This window comes from Ranitomeya imitator, chromosome 1, assembly GCF_032444005.1.
Source record: "Ranitomeya imitator isolate aRanImi1 chromosome 1, aRanImi1.pri, whole genome shotgun sequence".
In the NCBI taxonomy this organism is placed as follows: domain Eukaryota; kingdom Metazoa; phylum Chordata; class Amphibia; order Anura; family Dendrobatidae; genus Ranitomeya; species Ranitomeya imitator.
In genome coordinates this window covers 11459507-11485419 of record NC_091282.1, presented here as the reverse complement: position 1 = coordinate 11485419, position 25913 = coordinate 11459507, and the positions used below count along the sequence as shown (strand labels likewise).

Here is a 25913-nt window from a genome sequence, read left to right as displayed (position 1 = left end):
ATAGACCTCTAAAATACATGAATAAAGGTTAATTTTTAAAGGGTTAAAAATACTTGATTATCTTAAAAAGGTGAAAAAATGGAGAGTCAGTAGTGGAAAAAAAAATCTAGATCTAATTTCTCCCTAGATGAGCCCTAAAGTTCACCCTACCTGCCAGTGGAGGTTGGCACCCTAGTTGTAGACGTGATGGCAGCCCCGCTGAACGTCGCCCTAGGGACCCTAATGCACCCTTAACATCCTACACACTATAATAGACACAAAAAACACACACATACAAAAACAATTAAAGGGAGTACCTAAGATATAAATATCTCGTAGTTATTGCTGTATGTTCCAGGAGGGATGCAGACAAGATGTGTAGTCACATTAATACCCCAACAAAGATGATATGGCCAGAGCATGCAATCACATTAATAGTCATCTTTGGGGCTACAATTTAGACAAAGAAAATCTATGATCCATATCGCTATTACACAATGCCTATAATATTTACATGGTTTAGAATATCACTAATGGAACGCCAATCAAATGGGTGCACAGTCAGATATCACATGACAAGGTACTATTAGATAATTAGCTCCTTTCTGTTCACTTAATTCAAAAGCCTAATGCCCAATTCTGTTTGTCCCCCACCCCACAAAAAATGGTGCATAACTGAACATAAATTCGCCATACAAAAATCCCTCACAATATAGGTATTAAGCCACTCTCCTCCTCTCCTAATTTCAGAAACCAGCACATAACTGGGTACATAATCCAGTATCAATAGCCATGAGAAAGAAATTCCACACAGTCGCGGTACTTATCTGCCATTCTTAACTCCCTCTTAGCCAAGGGTTCATCCGGGGATCCAGGGCTGAGGGCTTCAGTGTTCCTTCTGGACGTAGTCAATGCTATATTTCCGTTAACAGATGACGGACCTGAGTGGGGACTTGCTTTCTTTGTGGATTGAGTTGAAGCTTTTATTGAGAATATTTTAGATAACGTTTGGGATCACATTTATCCGGCACGCTACACTGAGCACTTACTCTGGGATTTCCATCTAAATCTCTGAGTGATGTGATTCAGATGAAACCCCCCGAGGGATCTCGAATGGCCTCTGTTCAGGGGTGTCCTTTTCAGAAGTGCCTCCATCTGCCTCATTATAGCAGAGCACAGGATAAATGTGTGCCGAGCCTTACTGCGATCTTTGGGAGGCAGAATGAAAATAAATGAACAGCATGTGAAGAATTAGCTATATTTCTTTTTTACACGGTTCATCATGCGGTATAAGTGATTAGGCGAATTTACTCTTCGGGTCGGTGCGATTACAGCGATACCAGATTTATAGCGGGTTTTTATGCTTGGCTGTTACCACACACTAAACGATGCTTTCTATTGCAGAAACTAGTTTTTGCATCCCCATATTTTGAGAGCTATAATTTTTCCATATTTTGGCCCACAGAGTCATGTGAGGGCTTGTTTTTTGCAGGACGAGCTGACGTTTTTATTGGTCCCATTTTCGGGCACATGACATTTTTTGATCACTTTCTATTCTGATTTTTGGGAAACAGAATGAACAAAAAACAGCAATTCAAGAATTCATTTTTGTTTTGTTTTTATACTGTTCTGAGTGTGATAAAATTGATAAGGCAGCTTTATGCTTCGTTTTTTTTATGTTTTGGCACTTTTACACAATAAAAACTATTTTATAGAAAAAAAAAATGTATTTTTGCATCACTTTATTCTGAGAGCTATAATTTTTTTTTTTTCTGCTGATGGAGCTGTATCGTGGCTTGATTTTCTTGCTAGACAAGATTACATTTTCTGCGGTACCATTTTTATTTACATCCGTCTTTTTGATCGCGTTTTATTGCACTTTTTTTTCAGTTTGTTGGTATGATAAAGCATTGTTTTTTGCATCGTTTTTCATTTATTTCGTTTTATGATGTTCTCTGAAGGAGGTTATCTAGTGAGACAGTTCTATAGAGCTTGTCGTTACGGATGTGATGATACCAAATGTTTACTTTTATAGTTTTTTTTATTTCCATAAATAAATGTGTTTATTAGAAAATATTTATTCCATTTTTTTCTTCTTTAGTTAGGGATTTAAAAAAAATATATTTTTACACTTTTTTTTGTTTTTTACATTGTCCCATAATGGGACATCACTGTATTATATCAGATCACTGATCTGACACTGCACTGCAGAGCATCAGATCAGAATCTTACAGGCAGGGAAGGAGGCATGACGGTGCCTGCTGAGAGCAGGGGCCCACAAACCACCTTCAGGACAAAGTGATAGCATTGCGTTGTCCTGATGAAAGCACGCAGGGAGCCCCCTCCCTGTTTGATCCTCCTCTATGTCGATGTCACTACTGACGGCGGCATCAGAGGGATAAAATGCCCGCGATTGGTGTTAGCACCAATAGTGGGCGTTGCAGCGGGGTGTCAGCTGTCACATACAGCTGATACCTGCACACGATAACCGCAGTGCTCAGTGTGAGGCTGCGCGATTGTGTTGCCGTACATATACTTCTCTTTGCGGGAACGCACCTCCCGCAGAGCAGTATAGGTGTGGCGCATGTCGGAAAGGGGTTAATGACTTCAGATTTATTATGTTGCAATAGTCTCCCACCGATTTCTTTATTGAAAACAGACCCGAGTGGTAACAGAGACCCCATTCTGACTCTGGCACTGGAACCACTGCTCCTGAATTCACCAACTTCTTTACATCTGCCAGCAGCCTTGTTGTGACCTGGGGAGACTGGATAGTTGTCAGGTGGCATCTTCCCTGGGATACCTGCATGAATTATATCTTTTAATCCTCTGCTATTGTTTGCAGTATCCATGGTTTCTTGGATGCCTCTGTCCATGCCGGAAGAAAGTTGTGGAGCCTTCCCCCCACTTTCCTTGGGTCCTTGCTTATGTGCACTATTTGCTGAACAGGAAAAAGCACGTCTTCCTTTACTGCCCATCTACCGGTCTTCCCTTTACCTTTGTATTCCGGCTTCTGACTGGAATAAGGCCTTTGAAAGGATGAAACTTTTTTAGGTTTCTCTTCCGGAAACCCCTTCTTCTCATCCGACACCCTTTCCAACATGTTGTCCAGTACAGGACCAAACATTCGAAGGTCAGAAAAGGGGATGGAGCACAATTTAATTTTAGAGTGACAACCCCCTGACCATGTTTTCAGCCATATTGTTCGCCTAGCTGTATTGGCTAGCTTCTCATTCCTTGCGGCGAATCTAATGGATTCTGCTGAGGTGTTTGCCATAAAAGCTGTCGCCATTTTGAGTAACGGCATAGATTCCAACATCTACTCTCTAGGTGTCTTCTTCCTTAGATGAGACTCCAACTCTTCCATCCATCCATATATTCATGGATCTTGCCACAGAGGTAGAGGCTATATTAGCCTGAATTGTAGCGGCAGATGTCTCCCATGAGATGACCCTCTGCCTTTCTGGCCTTAGGATCTTTTAGTCATGACGAGTTATAAAAGGGGATAGCCGTTTTCTTTTCTTCCCTCGCTATAGGGATATCCACCTTAGGAATTTCTTTCCAAATTGTATGTCGTCTGACTCAAAAGGTAGACGTGATCTCAAACTTCCTGGAATTGTCAGTCTCTTTTCCTCATCTTCCCACTCCTCTAGGATAATGCCTTTAATATTCTTAATGACAGGGAACACTTTGTTCATACAGCTCCTTAAACCTCCAAGCACTTCATCTTGCATTGAGGAGGGGGCTGGTGGGTATCCGCCACCTTCATAGTATTCCTGATGGCTGATAATAGAGCGTCAGTATCTTCCCAAGAGAAAAGGTACTTCTTTTCCTCTGCGGGTATTGTAACAAATTCTTCCCTTTCCTCTTGTTCAGGGTCAGTGTAAATTGATAATTTCTCCCCTTCTGGTCTGGATTTAATCTCCCGTCATGGTCTTTTTGCCTGGGAGCCATCCGGGAGGATTGTGGGGTGACTAACTCTGTGACAGAACTCTGAACCTTCACTCTTACTATGGTCCTTATATTGGTCATAAATGAGGGGCGTTCATCTTTAACCACCTTGGCAATACACTCCGGGAATAACTGTTTCCCATATGTGTCCGGCAGTTTAGTATTACACATGGCACATCTCTTTCCTTTCTTTTTAGATGTGGATGGTGTCATGGACCTTTTAGGGGCTTTCTTGTCCTATAAAGGAACAAGGGCAGGTACTAGGAATTATACCCTAGACAACAGTGTGAGACCCAAACTCCCAGAAACTCACTTGTACCAGGAAAATGATAAAATTTGGGGGTAGAAAATATGCATAATATGTCGATTTTCTTCTCACTTTGTTAACATTTGCCCTGGAGCACAATTTTTTCATTTTTAAGGAGACCATATACCTCCAAAAGCATGGCCATGGGTGCGGCCTTCGCGTCTTCATACGCAAACTTGTTTATGGGTATGTGGGAGAGGGGGCTTTTTTTTCATGAAACCGGTGGCGCACATCGAGGGGGTCCTGTTCTGGACCCACTATATAGATGACATTTTGGTCATCTGGCAGGGTTCAGAGCGGGACCTCCTTGATTTCGTGAAAATTTTGAATGACAACAATTTGAACATTAAATTAACCTGTAATTACAGTCATAGTAACATAGTAACATAGTTAGTAAGGCCGAAAAAAGACATTTGTCCATCCAGTTCAGCCTATATTCCATCATAATAAATCCCCAGATCTACGTCCTTCTACAGAACCTAATAATTGTATGATACAATATTGTTCTGCTCCAGGAAGACATCCAGGCCTCTCTTGAACCCCTCGACTGAGTTCGCCATCACCACCTCCTCAGGCAAGCAATTCCAGATTCTCACTGCCCTAACAGTAAAGAATCCTCTTCTATGTTGGTGGAAAAACCTTCTCTCCTCCAGACGCAAAGAATGCCCCCTTGTGCCCGTCACCTTCCTTGGTATAAACAGATCCTCAGCGAGATATTTGTATTGTCCCCTTATATACTTATACATGGTTATTAGATCGCCCCTCAGTCGTCTTTTTTCTAGACTAAATAATCCTAATTTCGCTAATCTATCTGGGTATTGTAGTTCTCCCATCCCCTTTATTAATTTTGTTGCCCTCCTTTGTACTCTCTCTAGTTCCATTATATCCTTCCTGAGCACCGGTGCCCAAAACTGGACACAGTACTCCATGTGCGGTCTAACTAGGGATTTGTACAGAGGCAGTATAATGCTCTCATCATGTGTATCCAGACCTCTTTTAATGCACCCCATGATCCTGTTTGCCTTGGCAGCTGCTGCCTGGCACTGGCTGCTCCAGGTAAGTTTATCATTAACTAGGATCCCCAAGTCCTTCTCCCTGTCAGATTTACCCAGTGGTTTCCCGTTCAGTGTGTAATGGTGATATTGATTCCTTCTTCCCATGTGTATAACCTTACATTTATCATTGTTAAACCTCATCTGCCACCTTTCAGCCCAAGTTTCCAACTTATCCAGATCCATCTGTAGCAGAATACTATCTTCTCTTGTATTAACTGCTTTACATAGTTTTGTATCATCTGCAAATATCGATATTTTACTGTGTAAACCTTCTACCAGATCATTAATGAATATGTTGAAGAGAACAGGTCCCAATACTGACCCCTGCGGTACCCCACTGGTCACAGCGACCCAGTTAGTGACTATACCATTTATAACCACCCTCTGCTTTCTATCACTAAGCCAGTTACTAACCCATTTACACACATTTTCCCCCAGACCAAGCATTCTCATTTTGTGTACCAACCTCTTGTGCGGCACGGTATCAAACGCTTTGGAAAAATCGAGATATAGCACGTCCAATGACTCACCGTGGTCCAGCCTATAGCTTACCTCTTCATAAAAACTGATTAGATTGGTTTGACAGGAGCGATTTCTCATAAACCCATGCTGATATGGAGTTAAACAGTTATTCTCATTGAGATAATCCAGAATAACATCCCTCAGAAACCCTTCAAATATTTTACCAACAATAGAGGTTAGACTTACTGGCCTATAATTTCCAGGTTCACTTTTAGAGCCCTTTTTGAATATTGGCACCACATTTGCTATGCGCCAGTCCTGCGGAACAGACCCTGTCGCTATAGAGTCCCTAAAAATAAGAAATAATGGTTTATCTATTACATTACTTAGTTCTCTTAGTACTCGTGGGTGTATGCCATCCGGACCCGGAGATTTATCTATTTTAATCTTATTTAGCCGGTTTCGCACCTCTTCTTGGGTTAGATTGGTGACCCTTAATATAGGGTTTTCATTGTTTCTTGGGATTTCACCTAGCATTTCATTTTCCACCGTGAATACCGTGGAGAAGAAGGTGTTTAATATGTTAGCTTTTTCCTCGTCATCTACAACCATTCTTTCCTCACTATTTTTTAAGGGGCCTACATTTTCAGTTTTTATTCTTTTACTATTGATATAGTTGAAGAACAGTTTGGGATTAGTTTTACTCTCCTTAGCAATGTGCTTCTCTGTTTCCTTTTTGGCAGCTTTAATTAGTTTTTTAGATAAAGTATTTTTCTCCATATAGTTTTTTAGAGCTTCAATGGTGCCATCCTGCTTTAGTAGTGCAAATGCTTTCTTTTTACTGTTAATTGCCTGTCTTACTTCTTTGTTTAGCCACATTGGGTTTTTCCTATTTCTAGTCCTTTTATTCCCACAAGGTATAAACCGCTTACAGTGCCTATTTAGGATGTTCTTAAACATTTCCCATTTATTATCTGTATTCTTATTTCTGAGGATATTGTCCCAGTCTACCAGATTAAGGGCATCTCTAAGCTGGTCAAACTTTGCCTTCCTAAAGTTCAGTGTTTTTGTGACTCCCTGACAAGTCCCCCTAGTGAAAGACAGGTGAAACTGTACAATATTGTGGTCGCTATTTCCTAGATGCCCGACCACCTGCAGATTTGTTATTCTGTCAGGTCTATTAGATAGTATTAGGTCTAAAAGTGCTGCTCCTCTGGTTGGATTCTGCACCAATTGTGAAAGATAATTTTTCTTGGTTATTAGCAGAAACCTGTTGCCTTTATGGGTTTCACAGGTTTCTGTTTCCCAGTTAATATCCGGGTAGTTAAAGTCCCCCATAACCAGGACCTCATTATGGGCTGCAGCTTCATCTATCTGCTTTAGAAGTAGACTTTCCATGGTTTCTGTTATATTTGGGGGTTTGTAACAGACCCCAATGAGAATTTTTTTACCATTTTTCCCTCCATGAATTTCGACCCATATGGACTCGACATCCTCATTCCCTTCGCTAATATCCTCCCTTAAAGTGGACTTTAGACAAGACTTTACATAAAGACAAACCCCTCCTCCTCTCCGATTTTTACGATCCTTTCTAAACAGACTGTAACCCTGTAAGTTAACTGCCCAGTCATAGCTTTCATCTAACCATGTCTCGGTTATTCCCACTATGTCAAAGTTACCTGTAGATATTTCTGCTTCTAGTTCTTCCATCTTGTTTGTCAGGCTTCTGGCGTTTCTTCCCCAACTCTTCAAAGTCCTTGCAGATTGTCGGTAGGTCCTTCCTTGCCGTGTCATTGGTGCCAACATGTATCAGAAGAAATGGGTGGACGTCCTTGGAGCTGAAGAGCTTTGGTATCCTATCGGTCACATCCTTGATCATCGCACCTGGAAGGCAGCATACTTCTCTTGCGGTTATGTCTGGTCTGCAGATGGCTGCTTCTGTGCCTCTCAGTAGTGAGTCTCCCACCACCACCACTCTTCGTTGCTTCTTGGCTGTACTTTTTGCTGTCACTTGTTGCTGTGTGCCCTTTTCTTTTTTGCTTGCTGGTATTGCTTCATCCTTAGGTGTGCCATCTTCATCCTCTACAAAGATTTGATATCGGTTCTTCAGTTGTGTGGTTGGTGATTTCTCCATGGTCTTCCTGCTTCTTTTGGTCACATGCTTCCACTCATCTGCTTTTGGAGGTTCTCTGACACTTTTTGCACCTTCTGTGACCAGTAGCGATGCTTCTGTTCTGTCTAGGAAGTCTTCATTCTCTTTGATGAGTTTCAAAGTTGCTATTTTTTCTTCCAGACCCCGCACCTTTTCTTCTAAAAGGGCCACTAGTCTACACTTCTGACAGGTGAAATTCGATTCTTCTTCTGGTCGATCTGTGAACATGTAGCACATGCTGCAGCTCACCATGTAGGTTGTCACATCTGCCATGTTGCTCCTAGATCCTGCTGACTTGCTGTGTGTTTTCCTTCTTGTGTAATCTACTCAGCCAAGCTCTCTTGCAATAATGTTCTACAGGCAAAAATTTGCGCGCCGTAAGGCGCGCGGTTTGGTGATGCTTTCCAAGTAGCTGGTCCCGGTTGTACCCAACGATCTTCTAGCTGAGGGAGACTCTTCGCTTTTCCCAGAAGGCACCTGGAATATGCAAATTATCCTCCTCAAAATTGAATCCCTGGTCAAACTACCATTGACTTTTTGAATATTCAAATTTCAGGAGGAGTGGGAAAAACCCTGGAAACCGATGTGTTTTGGAAGAAAACGGCTGTGAACAACTTGCTCCATGCAACATCCTCCCATCCCAAGCCCCTCATAGATAGTATCCCTACGGGGCAATTCTTGAGGGCCAGACGAATCTGTTCTAATGATTTGGCGTTCCAAAAACAAGCTAGTGCACTTGCAACTAGATTTGAAGAGCGAGGATACTCCAAAAGAAGTATCAAAAAAGGTCTTAAAAAGGCCAGAGATGCAAGACGTTCTGACCTGCTGCAACCATGTAAAAGAACCACCACAGAATCAACGGTGCGTTTTATCTCCACGTACAATGGCAAATGGTTCGAAATGAGAGAAGCCTTAAGGAAATATTGGCCTATTTTAATGACTGACCATACCCTCACTAAACATCTACCGCAGAACCCAGCTATCACCTTTCGCCGATCACCAAACCTTAAGGATCAGCTTGTTCATAGCTACTACCGAGGTCCACAAATAGAGAAAAGGTTTACCTCCAAAGGCCCAAAATGGGGGTTCTACCCATGTGGGGAATGTATCGCTTGCCCTAACAAGCTACGTGCAACCGAGTTTAAATCATGTGACGGTAAGAACACGTTCACTATCACGCAGCACATTACTTGTAGCACCGTAGGGGTAGTATATTTAGCAACTTGTACCTGCCCCAAGTCATATGTGGGACTCACCTCTAGGCCACTCAAAATTAGGGCAAGGGAGCACTATCGGGATATTTTAAATGCACCAAAGGTAGATGACCTCTCACTCCTAAAGCCCATTCCAAGGCATTTTAGGAAATACCATGACTGTGATGCTACGCTTCTATCTGTTACTGGCATTGACAAGGTATATGTCGACACTCGGGGAGGCAACTGGAGGAAAAAACTAGCACAGCTAGAGGCCCAGTGGATTTTTAGGGTGGGTTCTATTCAACCGTCAGGTTTAAATGAAGTTCTCAGTTTTGCCCCTTTTTTTGTAATGTTTTTCTGTTATTTGTTTTAGGTATGCTTTTATTGCTTTTTTTGTAGCTATTTTTAATCCATTTTTGCTTTTATTCTTTCTAGTTAGTTCCTTTGATATTATGAAGTACTGGTTTAATGGCGATTATCTTATCCAACTCTACGAGGTTTGGTGTTATGAACATTTCCGTCCAATTTGAATTACAGCTATCTCTATGGGAAACAACAAAGCAAGAATTGTTACGTCAAGAAAGATGAATTTTAAACTACGTGTTCTTATGGACATTTTACTGTATATTTCCTCAATACTTTTATGATGTCTCTGTTGGTACATATATATGATGCACGGTCACTTTATATCTGTTATATGCACAAAAATTAATTGTATGTTCTTCATATACTTAGCGTCTTATGATATAAATGGTATAGCATGGCTTTATGTCTTCATACCCATACTTTTTGTATTTTTTAGTTTAGATCTCTAAGTATTATTTTACACCCATTCATCTCTTTTAAATATGAAATCACACTGGCGTAGTTATAGCCTTTTTGCTTTATACACATTTAATGTGGAGCGCTTTCTGTGCTCTTTAATAATTTTTATGCACCCACTATTTTATATTGATGGTTGCACATTGTCACTAAAATTTTTAAAACTTGGAAATTATTCCAACTTCACCTGTAGGTTGTGCCTCCGTAATATTGTTTTTGTCTTTCCTCATGTAGCATTTTTTATATCTAGACGGCCGTGTGCGGCATGAATAGCTAGCACTATGAACCGTTCACTATCACTTACCAGTGCAGTGTGCGCTTGCGCGGGCTTCCTGTCTCTGAGGTCGCTGTGGAGACGCGTCTCAGCTGGCGCCTGGTCTGCCCCCCCGCTCTGACGCGTCGGGCGGGGGAGTGGTCAGGCGTCACATGACGCCGATCAGCAGCGGCAGCACACAGGATCGCTCACCGAAGCGCCGCCATTAAACTGCCACCAATCGCAGTTAAACCTTTGCTACTTAAGTATTTGGCAACGCGCATTCAGTATGCACTCACCCTCAGACGAAGCTAAACGCGAAACGCGCGTCGGGTTGCTGCTACCACCGTGAGGTAATATCCCTGGCTGTTTGCTTTGTAATTGTTAGGTTACGATCCTCAGCATATGTGAATCTGCGTATAAGTAGGCTGCTACCGCTAATTTTCCCCAGATCGCTGCATGAATCTTATATTCCTGCTGTATTTCTGCAGTATTATATTTATTTTTCTGGGTAACCTACTGTATATTGATACATATATAGATTTATTCCATGTCTGTTAAAGCTTTTTTTTTTTTTTTGGCATTATTATTAGCACGCCTGGGTTCCTTGTTTATGCGCACTATGCCCTATACCTTCCATCCTTTTGGCATAGTTTTACTATAAGAAGTTCTTTTTTGGCTGGGGTAACCTTATAATGTTATTTTTCTTGCGCATAAATGTTTATTTGTAGCATTTGACTATCGATTTTCTGTACATATAACATCGGTACTATACAGTTAGGGCCAGAAATATTTGGACAGTGACACAATTTTCGCGAGTTGGGCTCTGCATGCCACCACATTGGATTTGAAATGAAACCTCTACAACAGAATTCAAGTGCAGATTGTAACGTTTAATTTGAAGGGTTGAACAAAAATATCTGGTAAAAAATGTAGGAATTGTACACATTTCTTTACAAACACTCCACATTTTAGGAGGTCAAAAGTAATTGGACAAATAAACATAACCCAAACAAAATATTTTTATTTTCAATATTTTGTTGCAAATCCTTTGGAGGCAATCACTGCCTTAAGTCTGGAACCCATGGACATCACCAAACGCTGGGTTTCCTCCTTCTTAATGCTTTGCCAGGCCTTTACAGCCACAGCCTTCAGGTCTTGCTTGTTTGTGGGTCTTTCCGTCTTAAGTCTGGATTTGAGCAAGTGAAATGCATGCTCAATTGGGTTTAGATCTGGAGATTGACTTGGCCATTGTAGAATGTGCCACTTTTTGGCACTCATGAACTCCTGGGTAGCTTTGGATGTATGCTTGGGGTCATTGTCCATCTGTACTATGAAGCGCCGTCCAATCAACTTTGCAGCATTTGGCTGAATCTGGGCTGAAAGTATATCCCAGTACACTTCAGAATTCATCCGGCTACTCTTGTCTGCTCTTATGTCATCAATAAACACAAGTGACCCAGTGCCATTGAAAGCCATGCATGCCCATGCCATCACGTTGCCTCCACCATGTTTTACAGAGGATGTGGTGTGCCTTGGATCATGTGCCGTTCCCTTTCTTCTCCCATCATTCTGGTACAGGTTGATCTTTGTCTCATCTGTCCATAGAATACTTTTCCAGAACTGAGCTGGCTTCTTGAGGTTTTTTTCTGTCTATTTTTGGTATTGATGAATGGTTTGCATCTAGATGTGAACCCTTTGTATTTACTGTCATGGAGTCTTCTCTTTACTGTTGACTTAGAGACAGATACACCTACTTCACTGAGAGTGTTCTGGACTTCAGTTGATGTTGTGAACGGGTTCTTCTTCACCAAATTAAGTATGCGGCGATCATCCACCACTGTTGTCATCCGTGGACGCCCAGGCCTTTTTGAGTTCCCAAGCTCACCAGTCAATTCCTTTTTTCTCAGAATGTACCCAACTGTTGATTTTGCTACTCCAAGCATGTCTGCTATCTCTGTGATGGATTTTTTCTTTTTTTTCAGCCTCAGGATGTTTTGCTTCACCTCAATTGAGAGTTCCTTTGACCACATGTTGTCTGCTCACAGCAACAGCTTCCAAATGCAAAACCACACACCTGGAATCCACCCCTGACCTTTTAACTACTTCATTGATTACAGGTTAACGAGGGAGACGCCTTCAGAGTTAATTGCAGCCCTTAGAGTCCATTGTCCAATTACTTTTGGTCCCTTGAAAAAGAGGACGCTATGCATTACAGAGCTATGATTCCTAAACCCTTTCTCCGATTTGGATGTGGAAACTATCATATTGCAGCTGGGAGTGTGCACTTTCAGCCCATATTATATATATAATTGTATTTCTGAACATGTTTTTGTAAACAGCTAAAATAACAAAACTTGTGTCACTGTCCAAATATTTCTGGCCCTAACTGTATATTGCCTCTCGGTGGTCTTTCTTTTTGCATATTTTCTACCCCCAAATTTTATCATTTTTGCGGTATTTTGTATTTATGTATGTTCTAATAAAAATTCTGTTATTTTATGGCCATACTGCTTCTTTGTTTCTTCATTTGATGCTTATATTGATTTGAAGCTTTGCCACTAATCTAGGCAGGTATTTTTCCTTTTTTTGATCACTTGTACCAGGGTTTCAGCAGGGGTATCAGACCTGCTAGTGGTTTGACCTTCCATAGCGGGCTGACTAGATGAACTGGAACCTCAGCTCAACCCTGTCCATACTAGAAATAGTATTGTCTCACTTGTCTTCTACCTGAATCGTCAAAAGGCGGTTCCCCTTTAAATAAGGATCTGGCGCACGCTGGGTACTAGAAGCCTGCGTGTCATCCTTCTGTAACTGGAAGTTCCTCTGAATCTTCTGCGCGTATCGGAGCCATGCGCAGAGATGGGCCGTGCTAGCCGAGAGCCCCTCTGGAGGGGAAGCGGCTCACTCCAGGAGCCACCGCTCAACTGGACAGGCTGAGGGACCCCTTATTCAGCGGGGTGTAGGCCTCCGGACCCTCTGCAGGAGGAAGGGGACAGATGATGAGGACCCCGTCCCGATCCTCCTGCATCCAGCAGCAGGAGCTCCAGCTTGCTGAAAGATGACAGGTACGACTCTTCTGCGTCCGTCCCTGATAGGGACAGGAAAAACACTGAGGGGCGGTGGAGGGAGGGGATAAGAAGGACAACCTCCTGATGGTGCTGTCAGGAGGGACATCCTGGAAAAAATGGCTTTGTAAATCTTGTTGGAAAAATTAGAAATTGCTGCTCAACTTTTAACCCTCATAACGTCCTAACAAAAAAAATCAACAGCAGGTGAAGAATTGGATTCATTTATTTTTTTTACTAGTGATGAGTGAATATACTCGTTATTTCTCGAGCATGCTCAGGGGTCCTCAGAGTATTTTTTAGTGCTCGGAGATTTAGTTTTTCTTGCCGAAGCTGAATGTTTTACATCTTGTTAGCCAGCAAAAGTACATGTGGGGGTTGCCAGGTTGTTAGGGAATCCCCACATGTAATCAAGCTGTCTAAGATGTAAATCATTCAGCTGTGGCAAGAAAAACAGTCTCCGAGCACTAAAAAATACTCGGAGGACCCCCGAGCATGCTCAGGAAATCTCGAGTAACAAGTATATTCGCTCATCACTATTTTTTACACCGTTCCTCGTGCGCTTTAAGTGGTTAGGCGACTTCATTGTTCGGGTCGGTGCGATTACAGAGATACCAGATTTATATCGGATTTTATGTTTGGCTGCTGTCACACTCGCAAAAACTAGTTTTTAGAACAAAAAACTATTTTTTTAATCACCACATTTTGAGAGCTATAATTTTTCCATATTTCTGCAGACAGTCAAGAGACGGCTTGTTTTCTGCAGGAAGAGCTGACGTTTTTATTGGTACCATTTTCGGACACTTTACATTTTGTGATCGCTTTCTATTCTGATTTTTAAGAGGCAGAATGAACAAAAACCAGCAATTTCGGAATTGTTGTTTTTTTTCATGCCATTCTGAGTGTGGTAAAATTGATAAAGAAGATTTATTCTTTGGGTCAGTACGATTACAGCGATACCACATTTTTATAGCTTTTTTTGTTTGGCGCTTTTACAGAGTAAAAATTTTTAAATAGAAAAGATTATTTTTGCATCGCTTTATTCTGAGAGTTATAACTTTTTTATTTTTCCACTGACGGAGCTTCATTGGGGGACACAGGAAACCATGGGACGTAACAAACAGTCCTCTAGGGTTTGATAACAAACAAGGACTAGTCAAAAGCACAATCAGACACAAGAATCTCAGGTCAGGGATCGGCCACTTTAATATGCAAAACATTTCCACCCAGGCCCGAAAACACCAAAGGAGGCGGAAGGAAGTGAGAAGGACCTGGAAGGCAAAAACGTAGAAACAGCTTAGAGAGCTGCTAATGGAGGCCTGATGAAGAATGGTGCAGGAGGCCCTTGGCAGAGATGAAGAGAGCAAGAAGAAAGTTATGGCGGTCTGTCCCATGTCAATATGCATCCAGATTAATAGAGTGGATCCAGACTGTAAGACAAATATGATGACTCTCCAGATGCAAAGGGGGAATCTGAGCGTCTGAAGAAACTGTTCTCGACAGATGGAGCGCTGAATTGCACTATGACCAGATACAATATGTACAAGAGACCGATAAAGAGAATCAGAAGGAACAGAACGAGGATGACTCAGGAAAGGAAGAAAGAATGCTGTAGAGTGTTCAACACCAAACTCAGCCCCCCACAAGGTGCAAGGGAGGGACGTTAAGAGATTTAGTAAGCGTGCTCACCCCACAGGAAATCTCAAACAAGTGAAATGGAAAACTGCTTTTCCTGAAAGAACAGTAGAAACTTGCCCCTGGGGAGCTGAGGAACAAACTAGGCTAAAGATCCAACAATAGGGGGGTAAGGGGGGGAGAGAGGAAGGGGAAAAAAAGAGGGTTTCCCTACTTAGATCATAATCACGCCATGATCGGAGGAACCGGAGCCTGAATGCTGCATTTCACGAGCAGGCCGTGAATCTGGAATAGTCAAAATATGATGGATATGGAAAACATATATAGAAGATTCCAAGTGGAGGCTGTAAGAAAGTAGACTACCTCCATGCTAGAAGAAGGCGGGAGGAAGGGGGAGGGTTCGTGTAGGCGACTGTGAGAGTGTTGGAGAAGAATTTCTGAGTTGTGGAATCAGAGAGGACTGAAAAACCTCGTAGAGCACCCTGGATCTCTTCAGGACGATGTAGGGTATGCTCTACCATAAACAACTATGGACAAGAACAGTTGGATGAAACAAAACAGAGATCTGTCTGATGAGACAACCAATCTCAAGGCATGTCCGATTCACTAAATAGTGGAGAGAAAGAAACGTAGACAGCTGCTGCTATTGACCATAAGGTACATGACGGGTGGTGGGTCTGACTCACCGGACAGGGGACAGAACACTAGTACCACTGCTGCAATCGGCTCTCAATACCCTGTGACTGACTGTGGATATAACCCGGAAGAAAAGGGCACAGGAAAGAGCACTTCTGTGCTGCGGTCAAGGTCAGGATACCTGACAGCATTACACAGAATAGCAGTGTCTGACGCCCAGCTATATTGTGCACAGCACCACAAACTCTGTCCTGAAGCAAGTCCTGTTCTACCATATCTCCTGAGGACAGGGCAGCCGGGGCTACAGACCAGAGGGAGACTGCTGGCGAGCATGGAGCTTCTAGTCATCCGGGAGCTGGCGCATAAAAATAGTGTAGGCCTGGATGGAGCTCATCTCTCTTCATAATGCAGAGTAATGCCGGCATCTGATTCTGGAGAGGAAAGATGGCGCCGAGGGCAGAAAAGAGCAGAACGAGTTTCCGCGAGACAGAAAAAAAAAGCACTGATGTCCCGGATATCGAGGGAGCAAGGCGCGCTGTGATTGGATGAAAAAGGTGGACAGGAACTGCTGGAGAGACCAAGCGACTGACTGGCTGGGATGATGGGGGGCGTGTCCTAGTTCCAGGAGAAGGCCCAGAGCTGAGCCAGGGACTAAATTTAGAAACCAGGCCACCGGGAAGAACCAGGGTGGTGAGGGAGTCACAGCTGGACTAAAAGGCTAGCAAAAAAAGCTCCTAATGAGCTGTGCATGACCGAGAGATGTGGAAAGGGAAGGAAACCACATGTCTGAAATAATAATGAATAAAAAACAAGCATTACTAATATTATATATAGTGTGACAAAGTACTGGAGGGGAGATATGTAGCACTGAGCTTGTTGGCTTCAGTAATATAAACCTAGGAAAATGATCCAGCACACTAAGTGCTGAGAGGGGTTAATCAGCCATGTTTAGTGCTGGGTTGATTGAACAGCTGTATAGTGGGAGGGTCCAGAGGATAAATACCCAGCCTTCTACAGCCTTCAGTGTGGGGTGGACCTGGACGGAAAGCTCTGGAGCCGCATGTTCATGATCAGGAAAGCTGAACCTTGTGTAGTTTGTTCTTGAAATGTACGGATTCCTGTAGCAACAAGGACTGTGACACACGTTATTTTTTCCTTTCCGGTTAGGCCAAGAAGGCCATGTTTGTTTTTCTAATGTTGCCCTGGTTTATGAAGTACTCTAAATAAATCAGTGGAAGATTTAAAGAGACAGTGTCCTTGCATGTGCTGAGTGAAGACGGCTGTAAGGATGGAACAGCAGTCAGACAAAATGGAGGAGCTGATCAAGCACCTAATCCAAAGCCAGCAGCAGCTCCAACAGCAGCTCCAGCAGCACCAGCTGGCACAACAGGAGACAAGTAAGCAGCTGATCCAACAGCTCCAGCAACTGCAGATTGAGTTACTCAGAGGTAATGCATGGCACAGCGGCAGCTTCAACCCCAATGTCAGCTGATGATTTTTCTGTCCAGAAGGTGGTGAGGATAGCCTTGCAGAAAATGACACCACGTGATGACAGAGGCCTTTTTAACAGGTTTTGAAAGGGTCACAGATAGGGAGAAACTCCCACCAGAGTAGTGGGTGGAAGTCTTGAAGCCATTCTTAATGGGGGAGCCACAAAAAGCCTATTATGATTTTGGTTTACAGGACACAAATATGCAAAATTGAAAACAAAAATTTTCGGGCACTTGGGGGTTACGATGTCTGTCAGGGCACAACTAGTCCACTGCTGGGCATATCACCGTGACAAATCTCCTCGCTCCCAAATGTTTGATCTGCTGCACCTCGTCCAAAAGTGGTTACAGCCACAGTCCTCTACACCAAAGCAGATGGTGGAGCGAGTTTTAATGGACTGGTTCGTGTACTACCTTCAGAGCCCATTGCACACTTGGGTTACCCAGGAAGATCCCCGGAACCCCTATGACTTGGTCGGAGTGGTCGAAAGGTATCAAGGGTCAAAAGGTCCTTGAGGAGACAACCCACTCCCTACTGGGGGGGCGGAAGTTAAAAAGAGGGTGGGGAGCCCAAAGTTCAAGGGGGTAGTCGAGGTCATGCCGAGGGCCTTATCAGGGGATGTAATTTGCTGGAGATGTCATGGCCCAGGTTATATAGCTGCAGATTGTCGTCTGACCACCGAGCAAACGGACTGTAGCATAGGACGCTGGTGTTCATTCTACGCATATCCAGCTTGCAGTGTGGACTGTCCACCCAGCGAGGGGCCCCAATCTTGTCTTGTCTCATGGTGGAGAAGGGAATTTCTGCAGCGACTACAGGAAACGAAATGAGCTGGCTAAATTTGAAGCGTATCCGATGCCCAACGTCTATGAACTCGTAGAGAAGCAAGGGTCAGCTAGATACATCACCACTCCAGACCTAACTCAAAGTGCAAAGGAGATGACGGCCTCTTCTACACCTGACGGTTGCTTCCAGTATACCAGAAGGCCGTTCGGGGTGCCAGGAGCCCGCGCTACTTTCCAGGGAGTCATGGACCGGATCAGAGCCCCTCACAAAAAGTAAGCCGCAGCTTACCTTGACGATATTGTGATTGTCATCCCCGATTGGGGTAGTCATCTGCAGAAGATCCAGGCCATGCTGGATGTGCCGAGGAAGGGGGGGAAAGGTTACCGTAAACCCAAAGAAGTGTGCCATGGGGAAAGAGAGGGAAAATACTTGGGCTACATTGTTGTAAAAGGTGAAGCAAAACCGCAAGTAAGTAAGGTGGAAGTAATCCAAAATTGGCCTAAAAAGATCTCCAAGAAACAGGTCCTCAGGCATTTCTAGGAATGGTGGGAACCTATCAGCGGTGTATACTGAATTTCACCAACATAGCCACACCCCTGACCGATCTTCTTAAGGGCACAAAGACGTTAATGGCCAAATCGTCTCTGGAAGCAGAAATGGCGGTCCAAGAGATGAAACTCGGGGCTACAGGACTTCAACTTTCATGTGGAACACAGGCCTGGGAAGCACTTTGGTAATGTAGATGCCCTTGTCTAGACTTCCGTGTTTAGTGAATGAATAATAATAATAATAATAATTTTTATTTATATAGAGCCAACATATTCCGCAGCGCTTTACAAATTATAGAGGGGACTTGTACAGACAATAGACATTACAGCATAACAGAAATCACAGTTCAAAATAGATACCAAGAGGAATGAGGGCCCTGCTGCTCGCAAGCTACAAACTATGAGGAAAAGGAGAGACACGAGAGGCGGATGGTAACAATTGCTTTAGTTATTCGGACCGGCCATAGTGTAAGGCTCGGGTGTTCATGAAAAGCTGCATGAACCAGTTAACTGCCTAAATATGTAGCAGTACAGACACAGAGGGCTGTTAACTGCATAAAGTGAATAAGAACATGATGCGAGGAACCTGATTGTGTTTTTTTTTTTTTAAATAGGCCACACAGGGATCGTTAGGTTAATGCATTGAGGCGGTAGGCCAGTCTGAACAAATGAGTTTTTAGGGTACGCTTAAAACTGTGGGGATTGGGGATTAATCGTATTAACCTAGGTAGTGCATTCCAAAGGATCGGCGCAGCACGTGTAAAGTCTTGGAGACGGGAGTGGGAGGTTGAAGGTGCCAAAACCCCAGGCTTTGGGCAGATGTGGGGGATATGTGACAAAGTCACTGGCAAAGTACTGGAGGGGAGATATGTAGCACTGAGGCTGTTAGCTTCAGTAACATAAACCTAGGAAAATGATCCAGCACACTACGTGCTGAGAGGGGTTAATCAGCCATGTTTAGTGCTGGGTTGATTGAACAGCTGTAGAGTGTGAGGAGTCCAGAGGATAAATACCCAGCCGTCTATAGCATTCAGTGTGGGGTGCGCCTGGAGGGAAAGCTCTGGAGCCGCATGTTCATGATCAGGAAAGCTGAACCTTGTGTAGTTTGTTCTTGAAATGTACGGATTCCCGTTGCAACTAAGACTATGACACGTTATGTTTTTGTTTTCCGGTTAGGCCAGGAAGGCTGTGTTTGTTTTCCTAATTTTGCACTGGTTTATGCAGTACTCTTAATAAACCAGTGGAAGATTTAAAGAGACAGTGTTCCTGTGTCTACCTCTATGTGCAGCCGAGTGAGATGATCTACCACAACATATATCTACATATAAGTTTACCAGAGAACCCCAATGTTTTCCTGGGTCTCAAAATTTTCCCGATGGATTACGGCACACACACTGGAGAGAGTGGACCTGCGGGAGAAAAATCACCTCCTGTGTCCTCCAATGAAGCGATAGAGAAATTAGCTCAGTCACTGAGGGGTTAAGTTTGTATTTTTTTTATCTTTTTCTTCTTATTTTCTTCGGATTTATTCGCATTTGTATTCAGCAGCGATTACCGTTCTGGAGCAGGAAACTGTAAATGGTCGTGTAAAGAGTTAATAGTTGTTGAGTAAAGAAAAAAAACGGATTGTACACAGACGGCACACGGGCCAACGTAACTCGCCTGGACTGATCAGATGAGTAGTTTTTTTTCATGGACCTAATATTCATTTAAAGGGATGTTCCAAAATCAAGTTTTTTTTTTTAAATTTTGATATTATAATACGTTTTTAAATCTGTCCTATTTGGCACATATCATCCCCTAATTACGCCCCTCCAGGCTCTATTTACCCAACAGTTCCAGTGTGAACCCATATGTGAGGAGGAACCGCATGTTATATACCGGGGTGGGGGCTACAGGACCGGATATTATACGCTGGGGGGCTATGGGGCCGGATATTATACGCTCGGGGGCTATGGGGCCGGATATTATACGCTGGGGGGCTATGGGGCCGGATATTATACGCTCGGGGGCTATGGGGCCGGATGTATCACATCTGTTTGTAGATACAAGCTCGTAATCCCTTTTACTATAAAGCAATTCTCCACCCCGGCACAGAGGAGGGACTAAACATTTGTCATGTACTGTCACCTACCTGGTGTCCTCCGCTTGCCTCCGACTGAGACCGGTGTTCTGGTTCTCCTACATCCAAGATGGCCTCCATAGTGGCAGAGGGATGACAGCCGTATATCTGACCCACACCTCCATAGCACGGCACTTACTGACTTACCACAGGGCTCTTCATGCCACCGGGCGGCCGGCCTGGATGTAGAGTGACCAAAACATCGGCCTCAGTGTAGGAAGTAGTGGGAGGCAAACAGAGGGGACAGGTAGGACGACTCTACATGTGACATGTGTCGTCACTCGTCAGCACCAGGCAGAGGCTGCTACATCACCGAGATCCATAGGACGGGGAGATTCATAACCTGGAACACAAGCTCAGTCATTTATATGGGAGCACGGGACTTGTGGAAGAAAAATACAGACAGAAAGGATGGAAAGAATATTAACAAAGGTAAAGGAAAACTAAATCTGCGCTTCCTAAAACATTATTAAGAGGTGTGAAGCCGGCCCAGTTATTCATCAGTGCACCGCCGGACTCTACAAGAGCAGCCGCGCCATCACCAGACGCTTCTGCTGTGATGAGGACAGAAGATAAAGCTTCACTGCACCGGAGACTCCACACGATGTCACACACAGCCGTCATTATTACATACCAGCCATCATCATCATCGTTAGGGCTGGCGGAACGCACCAAATAAATATAAAGATAGCAATAAGGTGCATTCGCAGCCCAGGGTCCACCGTGCAGAGATGGAACCTGCTGCTAAGTAACGGCGTCACCCGGTGTGAATAGAAGCGAACTCTGTTACTTCAAAGAGTCGCAGTAGTAACGCTGTACTCTGTTAGCAGTCACAGGGTGCAGCACGTGGACGGTAGTGGGATCCCTAGAATTCACCCCACTACACTGGTGGATGGACTCGCTCTGACGCTCGGTGGCTTTTGAGCCCGCGCCTGAGGATGCCCGGGGCAGATGCTGAGTCCAAGCAGGAATTCCCACCCTAGAAGTGTGAACGCAGCTGTGAAGCCACTATTAGGCGCTGACTTGTTTGCTCCACTCACCCTAATACCTAAACAACAACCAGAGGGAAAGGGATCATTTAGGAGCATTCACCAGAGTCAATCTCACAGCACACATAGTAACATAGTTAGTAAGGCCGAAAAAAGACATTTGTCCATCCAGTTCAGCCTATATTCCATCATAATAAATCCCCAGATCTACGTCCTTCTACAGAACCTAATAATTGTATGATACAATATTGTTCTGCTCCAGGAAGACATCTAGGCCTCTCTTGAACCCCTCGACTGAGTTCGCCATCACCACCTCCTCAGGCAAGCAATTCCAGATTCTCACTGCCCTAACAGTAAAGAATCCTCTTCTATGTTGGTGGAAAAACCTTCTCTCCTCCAGACGCAAAGAATGCCCCCTTGTGCCCGTCACCTTCCTTGGTATAAACAGATCCTCAGCGAGATATTTGTATTGTCCCCTTATATACTTATACATGGTTATTAGATCGCCCCTCAGTCGTCTTTTTTCTAGACTAAATAATCCTAATTTCGCTAAGCTATCTGGGTATTGTAGTTCTCCCATCCCCTTTATTAATTTTGTTGCCCTCCTTTGTACTCTCTCTAGTTCCATTATATCCTTCCTGAGCACCGGTGCCCAAAACTGGACACAGTGCTCCATGTGCGGTCTAACTAGGGATTTGTACAGAGGCAGTATAATGCTCTCATCATGTGTATCCAGACCTCTTTTAATGCACCCCATGATCCTGTTTGCCTTGGCAGCTGCTGCCTGGCACTGGCTGCTCCAGGTAAGTTTATCATTAACTAGGATCCCCAAGTCCTTCTCCCTGTCAGATTTACCCAGTGGTTTCCCGTTCAGTGTGTAATGGTGATATTGATTCCTTCTTCCCATGTGTATAACCTTACATTTATCCACATGGGAAGAAGGAATCAATATCACCGAGCAGCCAATATGGCCGAGCAGCCAAGCAAATCTTTTATAGTCGCAGTCTTTTGGGACCTTCCTGGTGGCACAATCAGAGACGCTACAGGACCTGAGCATGTGACCTCCGGCCTCCAATGAGAGGTCGTCCCACGGGCATGCTCAGTAGACAAGAAGCAGGACTTAGTCCCTGGAGCATTTGCTCGCCGCTGATTAATGCTGGTTACAATTGCTGGACCTGGAACGGCAGCAGTAACCAGACGCTCAGCATCCGCTTGAGGAAGACGCTGGGACCGACGTCTCTGCTGACTAGGCTGGGGAAAATGGGAGACCGCAGAGGACATGGTTCGAGATTCCCCCTGTACAGCGGCAGGAACTCGACACCTAACAATCATCATCATCACCATGCGTCGGTTAATATCACACACCTGTGAAAACATCTCCTGGAATCTCCTCCTTCCCGTCACTCACACACGGCTGATCCCCCCTCGTCATCGTTTCTTCTTCTGTCTCCTCCTTCACTTTATTCTTAGTCGGATCTTCCCCCTGATATATCAGATGTAACAATCAGCACAATACAAGAAACCACCAAAATCTGTGACCTCTATGACCTCGATCAGAAATGTCCCCCCATATACAGATCCGGTACAGGGCTCAGCACCGTCTACCTGATGATCCTCCGGGATGTTGTGATTCTCCTCCGGACAGTCCTGGGAATACAGAGGACGGGGACATCTCTCTGGTGGATTTCTCCTCCTGGATCCATCTGTAGGAGACACAGTGATGGAATAGATTGTGTCATGTGATGATGAGATGATGGGAGTAGTAGTAGGTGACCACAGCACAGACATGACAGTCTCCCCTCCTCACCCTGCTGATCGGCCCATATTGCGATCGCCTCTTGTGCTCCATGTATAACCTCAACCTTAATACCAATCAGATCTTCACCCTAAAAAGAAAAATGTAAGATGAGCTCAGGTCCCATCACTTCATGGTCAGATGTTGTGGAGGCTTCAGTGTCATCTACCTGATGATCCTCCGGGATGTTGTGATTCTCCTCCGGACAGTCCTGGGGATACAGAGGACGGGGACATCTCTCTGGTGGATTTCTCCTCCTGGATCCATCTGTGGAGACACAGACTGAATACATCACCGGCCGTGTGTCTGTCTATATATGAGACACGTCTCTCAGAACCGGTAATTCTAGGTTTATGTATCAGGGGCTAAATTTCACTGTTGTGGTCCTCACCACCGGTACCGAGGTCCCAGCACATTGTGGACCCAAGTATGAACTGATAATCAGTGAGGCCAAAGCCTAATGCTTTCTGCTCTGCACTCGGAGGATGAGGACCCTGAGGAGAGGGACAGAGAAGACCCTCGTCAGTCAGATGGAGGAGCCGTACTAAGAAACACAACGTCTCCAAGTTTCCTCTCCACCAGGGATGGAACCACAGAGGAGCTGGAGAAAGCTCCACATTTCTATCCAGCGGTTTCTTCTCTCCTAATTCACCGTTATGGAGATTGGGGGGAAGGACGGTTACCATTTACCGGTGATTGTTTTTTGATAAACTCATGACGTCACCATGAGGACACAGCCTCCCTCCTTGACAGGATCCTCTGGGATCACTAAGAGGAGAGAACCTGCCGTCCTCTGTTATGTTTGCTAATGACAGGTGTTATGAAGGCAATCCAGAAACACAGTGTGCTTAGCGATCAGAGCGCACACAGTGATCTGACAAATACCCAAAAATACAAGAACGAGCTCTGAGACGTGGAAACTCTGTAGACTGCACACCTGATCCTATCCTAAACACAACTAAAAGCGGCTGTGGATTGCGCCTAACAACTACCTAGGCAACTCGGCACAGCCTAAGAAACTAGCTAGCCTGAAGATAGAAAAATAGGCCTGACTTGCCCCAGAGAAATTCCCCAAAGGAAAAGGCAGCCCCCCACATATAATGACTGTGAGTAAGATGAAAAGACAAAACGTAGGGATGAAATAGATTCAGCAAAGTGGGGCCCGATATTCTAGGACAGAGCGAGGACAGTAAAGCGAACTTTGCAGTCTACAAAAAACCCTAAAGCAAAACCACGCAAAGGGGGCAAAAAAAAACCCCACCGTGCCGAACTAACGGCACGGCGGTACACCCTTTGCTTCTCAGAGCTTCCAGCAAAACAAAAGACAAGCTGGACAGAAAAAAAGCAACAAAAAAGTAAAAAGCACTTAGCTATACAGAGCAGCAGGTCACAGGAACAATCAGGAGAAGCTCAGATCCAACACTGAAACATTGACAAGGAGCAAGGATAGCAGCATCAGGCGGAGTTAAGTAATGAAGCAGTTAACGAGCTCACCAGAACACCTGAGGGAGGAAGCTCAGAAGCTGCAGTACCACTTGTGACCACAGGAGTGAATTCAGCCACAGAATTCACAACAGTACCCCCCCTTGAGGAGGGGTCACCGAACCCTCACCAGAGCCCCCAGGCCGACCAGGATGAGCCGCATGAAAGGCACGAACAAGATCGGAAGCATGAACATCAGAGGCAAAAACCCAGGAATTATCTTCCTGAGCATAACCCTTCCATTTAACCAGATACTGGAGTTTCCGTCTAGAAACACGAGAATCCAAAATCTTCTCCACAATATACTCCAATTCCCCCTCCACCAAAACCGGGGCAGGAGGCTCAACAGATGGAACCATAGGTGCCACGTATCTCCGCAACAACGACCTATGGAATACATTATGTATGGAAAAGGAGTCTGGGAGGGTCAAACGAAAAGACACAGGATTGAGAACCTCAGAAATCCTATACGGACCAATAAAACGAGGTTTAAATTTAGGAGAGGAAACCTTCATAGGAATATGACGAGAAGATAACCAAACCAGATCCCCAACACGAAGTCGGGGACCCACACGGCGTCTGCGATTAGCGAAAAGTTGAGCTTTCTCCTGGGACAAGATCAAATTGTCCACTACCTGAGTCCAGATCTGCTGCAACCTATCCACCACAGAATCCACACCAGGACAGTCCGAAGACTCAACCTGTCCTGAAGAGAAACGAGGATGGAACCCAGAATTGCAAAAAAATGGAGAAACCAAGGTAGCCGAGCTGGCCCGATTATTAAGGGCGAACTCAGCCAACGGCAGAAAGGACACCCAATCATCCTGGTCTGCAGAAACAAAACATCTCAGATATGTTTCCAAGGTCTGATTGGTTCGTTCGGTCTGGCCATTAGTCTGAGGATGGAAAGCCGAGGAAAAGGATAGGTCAATGCCCATCCTACCACAAAAGGCTCGCCAAAACCTTGAAACAAACTGGGAACCTCTGTCAGAAACAATATTCTCAGGAATGCCATGCAACCGAACCACATGCTGAAAGAACAAAGGTACCAAATCAGAGGAGGAAGGCAATTTAGCCAAGGGCACCAGATGGACCATTTTAGAAAAGCGATCACAGACCACCCAAATGACTGACATCTTTTGAGAAACGGGAAGGTCAGAAATGAAATCCATCGAAATATGTGT

General features: G+C 44.4%; 1 protein-coding gene across 2 annotated transcripts in view; it reads right to left on the bottom strand.

Moving 5' to 3' along the window:
- The window catches only part of LOC138657415 (zinc finger protein 271-like), an 89610-nt gene that overhangs the window by 2201 nt on the left and 61496 nt on the right, over positions 1 to 25913 (bottom strand). For both annotated transcript variants that reach the window (XM_069745190.1, XM_069745192.1), the window contains exons 7-10: positions 23417 to 23514; positions 23260 to 23338; positions 23058 to 23155; positions 22818 to 22935 (exon numbers count right to left, since the gene is read on the bottom strand). In XM_069745190.1, the coding sequence (XP_069601291.1) occupies positions 22818 to 22935; positions 23058 to 23155; positions 23260 to 23338; positions 23417 to 23514 (393 nt within the window). The remainder of the gene's footprint in view (positions 1 to 22817; positions 22936 to 23057; positions 23156 to 23259; positions 23339 to 23416; positions 23515 to 25913) is intronic.